Source organism: Lissotriton vulgaris, chromosome 5 (genome assembly GCF_964263255.1).
Source record: "Lissotriton vulgaris chromosome 5, aLisVul1.2, whole genome shotgun sequence".
NCBI lineage: Eukaryota > Metazoa > Chordata > Amphibia > Caudata > Salamandridae > Lissotriton > Lissotriton vulgaris.
Genome location: NC_141693.1, coordinates 2,001,632,107 through 2,001,645,441, shown reverse-complemented (window position 1 = coordinate 2,001,645,441; position 13,335 = coordinate 2,001,632,107). Strand labels below are relative to the sequence as shown.

General features: G+C 49.9%; 1 protein-coding gene across 4 annotated transcripts in view; it reads left to right on the top strand.

Annotated features, from left to right (window-relative positions):
* PRRC2B (proline rich coiled-coil 2B) overlaps positions 1–13,335 on the top strand; it is a 657,801-nt gene that overhangs the window by 190,367 nt on the left and 454,099 nt on the right. For all 4 annotated transcript variants that reach the window (XM_086924792.1, XM_086924791.1, XM_086924790.1 and 1 more), the window contains exons 7-8: positions 1,533–1,780; positions 2,408–2,529. In XM_086924792.1, coding sequence (XP_086780918.1) covers positions 1,533–1,780; positions 2,408–2,529 — 370 coding nt within the window. The remainder of the gene's footprint in view (positions 1–1,532; positions 1,781–2,407; positions 2,530–13,335) is intronic.

Below are 13,335 nucleotides of genomic sequence, written 5' to 3'. Positions count from 1 at the left end.
ATCAAAACTTGCAGTGCTGCACATGTGACTTAAACAACATAGATATACTTGAGTAATTTGCACAAAGGACATTAAACTCCAAAGAAAACACTTTTCCCGATAAATAAAACTCCAAACAGAAATGAAAGTAAATTCTGTGGGTGTGTTTCGCCAGGGTGTGTGTTACCTGTTGGGTGTGTGGTTGAGTGTTGCCTGTTGGTTGGGTGGGTGGTTGGATGTTACCTCTGTGGGTGATGCCTGGGTGGGTCCTCTTTGCATGGGTGGGTGGTCTCTGGGTGGGTAAATGGGTTTGTTCTATGTTGCCTGGGTGGGTGTTGCCTGGGTAGGTGCCTGCCTGGGTGGTTGGGTGCCTGGGTGGGTATTTTTATGCCTGGGTGGGTATTTTTATGCCTGGGTGGGTATTTTTATGCCTGGGTGGGTATGTTTATGCCTGGGTGGGTATGCCTGGGTGGGTATGCCTGGGTGGGTATGCCTGGGTGGGTATGTTTGGGTGGGTATGTTTGGGTGGGTATGTTTGGGTGGGTATGTTTGGGTGGGTATGTTTATGCCTGGGTGGGTATGTTTATGCCTGGGTGCGGGTGGGTGTTGCCTGGGTGCGGGGGTGGATGGTGGTTGTTGCCTGTGTGGGTGGGCATGTTGGGTGGGTCCTCGTTGCCCCGGTGGGTATGTTGCCTGGGTGGGTGCTCTGTGGTTGGGTGCCTGGGTGGTTGCTCTGTGGTTGGGTGCCTGGGTGGGTGTGGACTGGTGGGTGGCTGGGGCCTGTTTGTTGCCTGGGTGGGTGTTGCCTGTTGGGTCAATGGGAGTTGCAGGGGCATCCTCATTGCATGGGTGGTGCCTGGGTGGGTAGGTGGTTGCCTGTCTTCCTGGGTATCCTCGTTGCATGTGTGGGTGGTGCCTATGGGTGGTTGCCTGCCTCGGTATGTTGTTGCCTGGGTAGGCGGTTGCGTGGTTGGGTGGGCAGTTGCCTGGGTGTGTGTGGTGTTGCCTGGGTGTGTGTGGTGTTGCCTGGGTGTGTGTGGTGTTGCCTGGGTGTGTGTGGTGTTGCCTGGGTGTGTGGGGTGTGCACGTGTGTGTGGTGCCTTTGTATGCGGTTGGGTAGTGTGCCTGTGGTTGGGTAGTGTGCCTGTGGTTGGGTGGTGTGCCTGTGGTTGGGTGGTGTGCCTGTGGTTGGGTGGTGTGCCTGTGGTTGGGTGGTGTGCCTGTGGTTGGGTGGTGTGCCTGTGACCTGCTGGCCCTCAGAAGACTTCTCAAGACCTTTCTTTTCGATCAGTAGCAGCCCCCTTCCATCCCCCCCACCCCCTCCCCCCTCCAGTGCCTTGAGACCCTCACGGGTATGTAGCGCCCTTTACAAATGTAATGATTGATAGATTGAAAACTTTGACGTTTTTAATGGCTAATGTAATATAATGAATAATGTGTTTCATGGTTAAACGCTAGACTATTGGCTGTGCCAATGCTTGTGTTCAATTCTTTTTAGTGATCCGGTTGATAGATCCCGTTTGTTCATTCTGAACTTTTGTCTTATATTTTAGATGTCACTAGTTGGAGGGAAGGCGGTGGGAGAAGCGCTATTGGTATCTCTCCTACATCTCCAACCGCCTCCCCTACTGAGCCGGGCATCAAGACCACAGCAGCAGGAGATGGAGCCCCCTCCTTGGCCCCCATCAGTGATCCTAAGGAGCCTTCTCTCCGCCCGGCTCAGCCTACCCGCAAAGGGGCTTCACAATTCGCAGGAAATGTGTATCATCCACCAACCTACCACGACATGTTACCAGCTTTTGTATGTATACATTATTCCTTTACACTGATTTATCATCCTTTTCCAGGCAAAGGGCCAAGTACAGTAGATTCAAAGGTTGTGTATGCACATAGAGTTTTGGAGCATATGAGTACTCATTCATGTTTTAAGTCTGACACTACATATTAGTCTGTTTCATGTCACTCCAGCCACTACAAGTCCAAATTGTGAGCAAAACACTATAGCCATTAGTATTTGCAGAATAGCTGGTCTACTATTGCCTAATATTGAAGTAAAACCATTGCATGTTTGTATGAATGATTTTTGACCAAGATGGCAGTCTGATTCTTGGTGCATCTCTTATGGTGTCCTGGCATGCATGGAAATTGTTACCAAGCTTCTATGTTTGTAGGGTCTGTCTTTGTACTGCGGAACCCCAGTTCACCCACCCCACTGTTAACATCACTAAAGTGTGCAGCCCCACACCAGAAGCAGCAGTAAGCACAGTGCTGTGATTGAGTCAAAAGCCTGCTCACAAGGTTGCTGTTTAATGCCTTGCAGCGCATTTATCCCAGTGTGACCTCCCAGTTTTATCTGTGCTGTACACATTGAAAGGTATACTGTACTTTGGTTAAATGTAATTCTATCCCTTTGGTTTCTTTCCTGTAGATGTGTTCTCAGCCATCCAACTCCACTGGGACGTCCGAACGTGCTTCATTTCCTCTTCCATCACAGGCACGCCTTGAACCTCGGGTTCCTTTTAGACAGTATCACATGAATGATCAGGAAGGGTAAGTGAGTTTAGGCTCTCCTGGTTATACCTGTGTTAGTTGAAGTTGTCTTGTTCAAGATGCATTAGGCTGTTTTGTTAGTCACTACTGTGGAACAATATTGCTACAAGACCTGCTGCTTTGCTGTTGCTTGCCAGCCATGTGTCTGCTTGTTGGATACACCCCCCCTCCTCCAGTCTAGTGGGAACTGAGGGAAACCTTAAAAAGCAAAATATTGAATGTTTTGTACTTTGAAATGATTTTGGGTTTTCTAGCTCTTACAAGCCCTCCGCCCACATCTGGATCAAACCGAGGCTTGGCCACTGGGCCCAACTGCTAGTGGCTGATGCAAACAGTAAATGTTTCTTAACTGCTTTGCTGAAGGCTTGCTTACTTTTAGGGCTTATGGGTGGGTAAGGAATTAATTCTAGCTGTTCGGGCCAGCTAGTGGTGACTTCTGTTTTTTGGATTCAGGTGAGGTTAGCGGTGGCAGGCAGTTGAACTGCAACATGTTTTGGTTTGTGAAGTGCAGAGGGCTGGACATGGAGTAAATCTTCCCTTATGACCATTGCACTGCCAAAAACCATTTCAGTCCTTTCTGAAGGTTTGTTTTCCCTGCTGCGCCTGAAGTGCCACCTCTCCTTTTAACACCACCTTTTTTTTTTCTGGCGTTCACAGGTCAGTGGGGCTTGCTTTGTAACACTTTGCTGTGGTGCACCTGTATTTGGTAGTTGAGCTTTTTTTGTGTTCCCTTCATTTTAATAGCCCTTCAGATCTCCCATAGTGTGCATGTGCACTTGGCTGATAGTCTGTGCTCCTTTCTCAAAGCCAAACTCATTTGTTGACACTCAAGGATGAGCTCGCTGGAACACTGCAGCAAAGAGTGGGACTGACTGCTGTTGTCTAAACTTGGAAGACTCAGCCAATGCGAGTTTGTCACTTGTGGCGAAGCTGGCTCTTTATGTGATATATCAGAAAGTTGAAACACCATGTAAAGAGCCCAGGGTTCCCCATATGAGTGGACAGGGGTTTGCTATGCAATCACAAAGTGCTCTACTAGGGGGTAGTGTGGTCGAGCAGCTGAGGCGAAACACTGGAGTACAAGACAGTTGCAAATACACACCGAGATCAGTAAATGACCTGCACGACTCTGTAATGAGATCCAAACCAATTTATATAACCGCAAGAATCGTTATATATGTATAGGCCTCAGAGAAAAATTGTTCAGGTATGTGATTTTAATATAAATTATTTTTAGGGGACACTTAGTGCAATTTCTGAGTTATTTATTTAGTGTTTTATAGAGCGAGAATGTGACCCGTTGGAGTATCAGAGCGCTTTACAGGGATAACCCGTTGTTTGCAAGTAACAATTAGTCAAAAAAGAAAAAAAATACCATAAGTAGGAGGTGAAACATTTGTGGAATAACAGGGTGTATACAATGTTCAGATCATAATGCAGAGAAATCCAGCAAATACATTTGTGGCAGTACAAGGTCAGTACAAGATGGATAGCAGCCAGTCAGTCCAAACTCTAGAGGCAACAAAAATCAGCAAAGCCACCGAGTGGTGTGTGCAATACATGATTTACAGAAGAAACTTTGCCATTAGGAAGGTTTTGGCTTCCTTTTTAAATAATGACAAAGGAAATTTTTCTGATAAGATGGCAGTGAGTTCCAGATTCTTGGTGTGGCCCCAGAGAAAGCACTATTGTAAGTTTTTTCCTTTCGGAAGCGGGGTGGCTGGAGCACAAAGTCTCTGGCCGACCTGGAGTTTCTGGCTCCTCCAGAAACCGTGAATTTCTGGGCGAGATATGCTGGGTATTTAGTGTGTAGAGTTTTGTGGGTGATACATGCCAGTTTGAGTTGGATTTTGGCTTTAAGAGGAAGACAGTTCAGCGCCTTCAGATGTGGGGTCAATTTTTTTGAGCCTGTTAAGAGTCTGGCGGCGGTGTTGAGGCAAGCTTTTAGGGGCCGTGGAGATCTTGGGCAGGCCTGAAAGGGTTGAACATCCGTATTCGACTCTGGAGATATCTAATACCTGGATTGCCATTTTTAGGTCCGAGGCATCAAGGAAAGGTTCTAGTTTCCTCCGGTAGCTCAGGTGAAACTTGGCAGTTTTAGCCTTCACGTTGATGTGGTCTTGCATATTGAGGTTGCCTGTCTAGGATTATTCAGAGAGATTTGTCCGATTCCACTATGGTTGGTGTGCAGTTTAGTGCTGTGATCGACTTGATCCATTCCCTGATGTCAGAGTTACTTTTAGAGGGGGTGGAGGGGAAGGGGGGGGGGGGGGGGGCGATTAGAAGGAACTACGTTTTTTGTGCTTTTAATTTGAGCTGGTTGCAGGCGAGCCATTGAACAGTCCACTTTAGGGCCTCATTCAAAGAGTAGATTTCCTCTAGAGATGAGATTTTGATGTAGATCTGGTTATCAGCACAAATGTGGAAGGGGATGTTGGCGGTATGTAGTAATTCAGCTAACTGTTCAAGGTAGAGATTGAAGAGGGTTGAGGAAAGAGTTGATCCTTGGGGGGACTCCGATCATTATCGGAGAAGGAACAGATAGATTACTGTCGACTAAGAATCTCTGGGTGCAGTTCTGGGAGAAGGATCTAAACCGTTAAGAGTACGGTTCCCCTTACTCCCATCCTGAATTAGAGGCCTTCAAGTAGTTTCTTGTGGTGGACTGTGTGGAATGCAGAGGATAAATCCAGTAGGAGACCTGTTTTGCCTTGGTCAAGGGCTTGGGGAGCATCACCCGCCATATGGAGAATAGTAGTTTCCGTGCTGTGCCCAGGCCTGAACCCGGATTGGAATTTGTCTAGCAGATTAAAGTTGGCGATATGTTGGCTCAGTTGAAGTTGCACACATTTCTCCAGAGCTTTCGCTAGAAGTGGGATATTGGATATTGGTCTGAGATTGTCTGGAGTAGCCGGATTCAAGGTGTTTTTTTTTTTTTAAGATGGGGAGGACTTAACCTGCTTTTAGAGAGTCTGGTATGGACCCTTGTAGTAAGGAAGCATTGATTATTGTAGTCCAAATGGGAATGATAATTTGGGAGGTCGAGGCCACGCACCTAGAGGGGAGTGGGTCATTAAAGTGGGTTCGAGGCATGTGGGCTGCTGAATTCATATCTGTGCATAGATCGCCGCCTAGTGTTGGGTCCGGATGATTGCACATTGTTGTCCTGGAAGAGTCTTCGAAGTATCACGAGATAGGTGGCTCCTCCCCTGGACTACAGTGCGCATGGGCATCGCCTCCATCCCCAGATTGTTTTTTTCCGCCATTGGGTTCGGATGTGTTTCGGTTCCCTCTGTCGGAATCGATAGTTGTTTAACTTTCCTTACTTGAGACCAAAAGGTCTTTAGGACTCGCGTCGGTATTGTCCATCGTTCGGGTTGGTTTATTCATCGGCTCCGAACTTTTGCTGCCCTTCCGCGTGCTGTCGGCGCGGACGGGCCTACACGACGCTCCAGACTCTTCAACATGGAACGAACTCCGTTTAAGAGGTGCCCAGTGTGCGCCTCAAAGTATTCACACCTCGACGTGCACCCAGTGTGCAACAGATGCTTGTCGCCGGACCACGACGAGGCCAGGTGTATGGCCTGCTCCAAGTTCCGGTCGAAGAAGACTCTCAAGCTACGTCGGGCCGCAAGACTGCAGGCCCAGTTATCGGCACCCCCACCAACCAACATCTTTGAAGAAGACGTTGAAGACGACACCGTCCTACAAGTTTCGGACTCTGACCCGGCGTCTGGGGATGAAGACTACGACGCGGGGATGAGGAGTTCGAGGAAGTCGTCGAGGAGGTAGGGGACGACGACGGGGCCATTGCCACCGTGGAGGATAGCTCGGAAGAGGAGCATCCTCATACTGACTCCAGGGCCGAACTCCAGCATAAGGCCCAGGTCGAGGGATCGCCTTCGGGCCTTACCCAAGACCTTAATATTCGTCCCTCAGCCCCGCCCGGCCACGGACATTGGCGATGCGCCACTCCCGGTACAGAAACCGAAAGTGAAAGCATCAGGGTCCGCTCCGTCGGTATCGAAACCGAAAGTGCAAGTCGCACCGGTGGGATCAAAGGCTCCAGAGGCCTCGGCGCCGAAGAAATGCAAAATGGCCGCCGAGATCAAGAGCCACGCCAAGATGGCCGACCCGAAGACCGCAGTGTCGAAGACGAAGGCCAAAACGCCCAACGCGGCTGTGTCGGCGCCGAAGCTGGTCGACGCTCTGAAGAGCCGCGTCGACGCCAAAAAGGTCGAGGACCCTAAGAAGGCATCCAAGAAGCGTCAGGACGACCCCAAGGCTCTGGCTGCGCCGATCCCGGTCGACAAATCCAAGGGCGTTGCTGTGTCGGCTCCGAAAACTGGGCCGAACGAACCAAATCCGGACTCTGAGGACTCGCTCGAGCCAGTCCAGCCCTCCCCGTCATTTACCAAAAAGGTCACGGAGTCCCTGCAACGTATTCAGAAGGAGGCTCTCGGGCCGAAGAAGGCGGCGACGAAGCCTCCACAGAAGCCGGCGAAGGCGCAGACGCCGATCCACTTCACGCTACCGCCGAAGACGACGCCAAAGGCTTTCGCTCCGAAAGAGGGGGCCGGGGTGCCCTTGAAGCTGGTGTCTACGCCTAAACCATCCTTGGTGGTGCCGAAGCCAAAGCACCAACCACTAGCGGAAGAGGAGCGTCAAGAGGTTGTCATCGACGCCAACACAGGCAAGCTCTCTCTCCTTAAAAGGAAGATCACCCCGGAGCCGGTGTTAGAACATTTTCATATTCCACTTAAAAAGAAGTTGGACTCTGCGGGCGCTTCTGCCCCTCAAGCTCCTACATCTCCACAAGGTCTGGGACTCTCACCCACTCACTCTAACGCTGGAGAGGGTGACGAGGACGAGGAGTACAATTATCCAGCGTACTCTGATCCAGAGGAGGTAAATGAGCCATGGTCAGCTGGAGGCGACCCTGCAGACCCTCAGACTGGGCACGAGCCACAGCTTTTTGCTGCAAAGACTTCACCAACGGAGGACTCTGCAGCCTTCAACGCTTTGATTGAAAGAGCTGCGGCCAACCATGATGTCGACCTCCACGCCGACCCAGTGGATGTCGATTTTCTTTTTGACACTTTCTCAGTGGCCGAAAAGACAGTCAAGACATTGCCAATGCTCAAAGGTGTGCTAAAGCATGCGCCAGAGGTTTTCAAGGAGCCCACCCGGGCAAGAGTCATCAATCCTCGCATTGATAAAAAATACAAGGCGGCGCCCACTGACCCAACATACATCAAGGGACAGTTGCCACTGGACTCTTTGGTGGTCTCCAACGCACGGAAGAGAGCCAATTCACAGACCACGGGTGATGCTCCTCCCCCTGACAAAGAATCCAAGGTGTTTGAGGCATCGGGGAGACGTATTGCTGCACAAGCAGCCAATATATGGCGCATATCAAACACGCAGGCGCTACTTGCACGCTACGATAGGGCGCACTATGACACCCTAGAAACACTTCTACAACACTTGCCAGATCAGTATAAGGAGGGTGCAGAGATGCTGATTCAGGAGGGTAAACTCATTACTAATGCCTCCATCAAATGTGCTCTAGATGTGGCTGATACCGCCTCGCGGGCCATCAATACTAGCGTTCTGATATTCTGAGCCACGCGTGCCGGCGAAGCAGGTTTTAAACCGGACATTCAGACCACCATCCTCAACCAAACAGTGAATCCAGACCACCTGTTAGGACCTGAAGTAGATGCAACACTCGAAAAAATGAAGGACACTGACACAGCTAAATTGATGGGTGCCCTTCAGTCCCAGCAGTTTCGGGGTGGTTCCTTTCGCCGCTCCAATAACCGAGGCACCTCAAGGGGCCAAGCGTCACAATCCACACAATTCTATAAGACTAACACCCAAACCTCATACACCAACAAGGGTAGAGGTGGATACCGTGGCAACAACGTCAAGGGCAGAGGACTTGGAAATAATAGCTCCAGGTCCTCCACCGCCAGCAAGCAGTGACGCCTTGTCACTGCCCCCCGACCACACAACACCGGTCGGGGGGAGACTCCAGCAGTTCCTGCCCGTGTGGAGGTCCATCACCACGGACAGGTGGGTCAAATCTCTTCTTCAGTACGGTTACTGTCTGGAACTCACTTCCATCCCACCAAACATACCTCCAAGAAACCGTCCTATGTCCGGCGAGCACTTGCACTTGTTGCAGCAGGAAGTTCAGGTCATGCTGCAAAAAGGGGCAATAGAGCTCGTTCCACTGCAAGAACGAGGGACAGGGGTTTACTCCCTGTACTTTTTAATCCCAAAAAAGGACGGATCTCTCAGGCCCATACTGGACCTCAGACCTCTCAACATGTACATTCTGTCAGAGCATTTTCATATGCTTACTCTGCAACAGGTTCTCCCACTGCTCCAGCAAGGGGACTTCCTGGCAACTCTGGACCTCAAGGATGCATATTTTCACATTCCACTGCATCCTTCGCACAGGAAGTATCTGAGGTTCACCATTCAAGAACAGCACTACCAGTTCAAGGTCCTGCCCTTTGGGGTCACCACAGCGCCCAGGGTCTTTACAAAATGCCTGGCGACGGTGGCGGCGCACCTAAGACGTCAGAACATCCACGTATACCCCTATCTGGACGACTGGCTCATTCAAGCAAAGTCGTACATACAGTGCGCCAACCACGTGTCCCAAACCATCCACCTTCTGCACGATCTGGGATTCTCACTGAACTACCCAAAGTCCCATCTCCAGCCCGCTCACATACGGCAGTATCTGGGCGCGACCATAGATACTCTGGTGGCTACAGCCCAGCCAAATTCAGTGAGGATCAACAGCATGCTATCGCTGATTCAAAAATTCAGACCTCAACACTCTCTTCCAGCACGAGTGTTCATGCAGTTGATCGGCATGATGGCCTCCTGCATCTCCATTGTCCCGCACGCGAGACTACATATGCGCCCGCTTCAGGAGTGCTTAGCACGTCAGTGGACTCAGGCTCATGGCCAATTAAAAGACCTAGTGTTGCTGAGCGGTCGGGCATACAACTCTGCATTGGTGGAATCCACAAAACCTTTGCAAGGGCCGACCGTTCCAGGAGCCTGTGCCACAGATTATCCTGACGACGGACGCTTCTCTCCAAGGTAGGGGGAGCGCATGTACTCCATTACACAGTGCAGGGACTATGGACACTACAGCAGAAGAAGATGCACATCAACGTGTTTGAACTGATGGCAATCTTCATGGCCTTAAAGGCGTTCAAAGTACATCTGTGCAACAAGGTCGTGTTGATCCGGACGGACATGACAGCCATGTACTACATTCAGAAACAGGGAGGGACACACTCTCCACAGTTGTCTCATCTGGCTCAGAGCATGTGGAAGTGGGCCATTCAGAGGAACATCTTCCTCATGGCAGAACACCTCCCAGGCAAGGACAACCAGATGGCGGACCTGCTCAGCAGGCACAGCCACCAGATGCACGAGTGGGAGATACACCCATCAGTACTCCAGCCGTACTTTCAGACATGGGGTCATCCAGAAATAGACCTGTTCGCCACAAAGGAGAACGCAAAATGCCAAAGCTTCGCTGCCAGGTTCCCACACCCGCAATCGCAGGGCAATGCGATATGGCTGAACTGGTCAGGCAAATTTGCGTACGCTTTTCCCCCAGCACCCCTGATACCGCTGGTGGCACGCAAGCTCAGGCAGCACTCCATGACCCTCATCCTGGTTGCTCCAACATGGGCTCGCCAACCATGGTACACCACGTTTCTGGAACTGTCCGTGGGACCGCATCAAAGGCTTCGCCTCACACCCAGCCTTCTGACGCAGAGCCATGGCGACATTCAGCACCCAGATCCGTAACAGCTCAACCTGGCGATCTGGCTCCTGAAATCCTAGAGTTTGGCTACCTCAATCTTCCCCCGGATTGCATGGACATCATTCGGGAGGCAAGAAAGCCCACTACTAGAGCCTGTTATGCAGCCAAATGGAAGAGGTTTGTCATTTATTGTGCAAACCACAACATCAATCCTCTAGATGCTTCCATTCAGAACATCGTTTGTTACCTGTTTCATCTGTACCAATGTAATTTGGCTTATACTTCCATTCGCATTCACCTGTCTGCGATGGCCGCATACCTGCAAAATAGACAGCACCTTTCACTTTTCAAGGTGCCTGCTATCAAAGCTTTTCTGGAAGGACTCAAAAGGGTCATTCCACCACGGACCCCTCCAGCCCCAGAATGGAACCTCAATGTGGTTCTTACGCGGCTGATGGGTCCTCCCTTTGAGCCACTACATTCCTGTGACATTCAATTCTTAACTTGGAAGGTGGCTTTCCTAGTAGCAATTACATCGCTACGGAGGGTGAGTGAGCTGCAGGCCCTCACAATTCAGGAACCTTTCTTCCAGGTCCATGCCAACAGGGTAGTGCTCCGCACTAATCCTAAATTTCTACCCAAGGTTGTGTCTCAATTCCACATGAACCAGACAATTGAGTTGCCAGTGTTTTTCCAAAATCCTGAGTCACTGGCAGAGCGGATGCTCCACACCCTTGACGTCAAAAGGGCACTAATGTATTACATTGACAGGACCAAAGATTTTAGAAAGACTAAGCAGCTTTTCGTTGCCTTTGCGTCACACCACAAAGGTAACGCTATTTCCAAGGCTGGTATTGCTAGGTGGATCGTGAAGTGTATTCAGATCTGTTACGCAAAGGCTAAACGTACTCTTACAATTCCACCAAGAGCCCACTCCACCAGAAAGTTGGGGGCCTCTATGGCCTTCCTTGGTAACATTCCCTTAGAGGACATATGTAGAGCAGCCACATGGTCTACCACACATACATTTACAAAACATTACTGTGTAGACGTGCACTCTAAACAGCAGGCAGCTGTAGGGCAGGCTGTTCTCAAGACACTTTTTCAAACTGCTGCAGCTGGCACGGGCGGCCGCCGCTAATGGAGGGACTGCTATGTATTCTATGCACAGATATGAATTCAGCAGCCCACATGCCTCGAACTGCAAATGCTACTTACCAGTATGCATCTGTTCTTGGCATGTAGGGCTGCTGACATTCATATCGCCCGCCCTCCTCCCCGGCACCTGTAGCAGCTGCAGTGTTCATATATATGCTCATAGCATGGTCATCACTCACATAGTTCACTCCATCTCGGCCACAATGGCTAAAAACAATCTGGGGATGGAGGCGATGCCCATGCGCACTGTAGTCCAGGGGAGGAGCCACCTATCTCGTGATACTTCGAAGACTCTTCCAGGACAACAATGTGCAATCATCCGGACCCAACACTAGGCGGCGATCTATGCACAGATATGAATGTCAGCAGCCCTACATGCCAAGAACAGATGCATACTGGTAAGTAGCATTTGCATTTTTTGGATTTAAGAAGGATAGAATTTTCGAGATGGAAAGGTCGACATATAACTTGAAGTTGGAACAGTGTGCTTAGTTCTTGGGTGTTGTCTGGGGTGGAAGAGAGGAGAGATGGGACCCGGCAGGAAGAGGTTAGATGGTGGTGGAATTAAGTTCTCCTTCTTTACAGCCAAAATTACCTCCCTAGGGAAAGAACGCCTCACACGTTATTTGGGATTTTGAGGTTTCTTTGGAATTTTTAGCCAGTCGGTTGGATTGGTGTTTGACCATTTCAAAGAGCTTAAGAGGTCTGTTCTTAGCGTTTTCCAGTTCCGATCTAAATTACTCTTCTTTTTTTTATATTTTAGGATGTTCCTGTTGTAAGCATTTCTGGTCTGTCTGAGAAGTTATAGTTGGGAGGCTGAGGGGTGCTGTCTCCAGGTTATTTCTGTCAGCCGGAGGGTTCTACTTTCAGTGTTGAGGGATCCGTTGAACCAGGGGCTTTTGTCTTTATCTTTTTAGCGGGCAAGATCATCAATTATGTCAGACAGTTGAGTTGTAGTGTTCTGAGAGGCCATTGACCTTTGAGCAATTGGGGGGAGAAGGGGGGGCTGGGAGGGGTGGGGGGGGGGTGGTAATTCTCGCAAATTGCAGCCAGCTTCTCGAGCTCTTGGCTTTGTGTCCCTGATCCAGAGTTTCGGTTTCACAGGTTGCGCTGGCCTTGTCTTGTGGGGGCCAGGCAATAGGAGGTAATAGTGTGGTGTTCAGACCAGTCTCATGGATCTATTGAGTTAAGCCTGACCGCCGTTTCCTTACCAATGATCCAAACCAGTGTGGCGCCTTTCGTGTGAGTTGGTGATGTGCAGGCTTGAGTAAGTGATTGGTCAGCAAGGAAGTCTTTAAGGGCGTTAACCCGAGGGTCATTTAGATCATTCCAGTGCAGATTAAAGTCTCTGAGGAAATGACATTGGAGTGGGGGTGGGGAACCTTAGCTGTAATGATTTCCATGAGGTGGTCAATGAAGGTGTCGTTCTTGCCTGGTGGGTGGTAGAAGATGTGCAGTTTGCACAACTGGGTAGTGTTATTACATATGGAGAGTGCAAGATATTTGCAGGAGTCTGGGTCAGCGTGAATTTCAGTGATGAGGAGGTCTGAGCGGTAAATGCAAGCAATGCCTCCCCTTTTTTTTAATTGCCTGTCAAGCCTTATGATGCCATCATTTGAAGGGACTAATAAATCTAGGTAAGTTGACGATGATTCATTGAGCCATGATTCGGTAAGTATTACTACGTACGATTTTTGGCTCCAGATGAGAGCGGCGATGTCTGAGGCATGCTTTGCTGCTGATCTGCAGTTAATTTGGAGGCCGGAGGGAGGAGGGTCGTGGCATGTCTGAGTTAGGGAGGATAAGGGTACTTGCGCTAAATTGTTGCTGTTTACTCCTCTGTT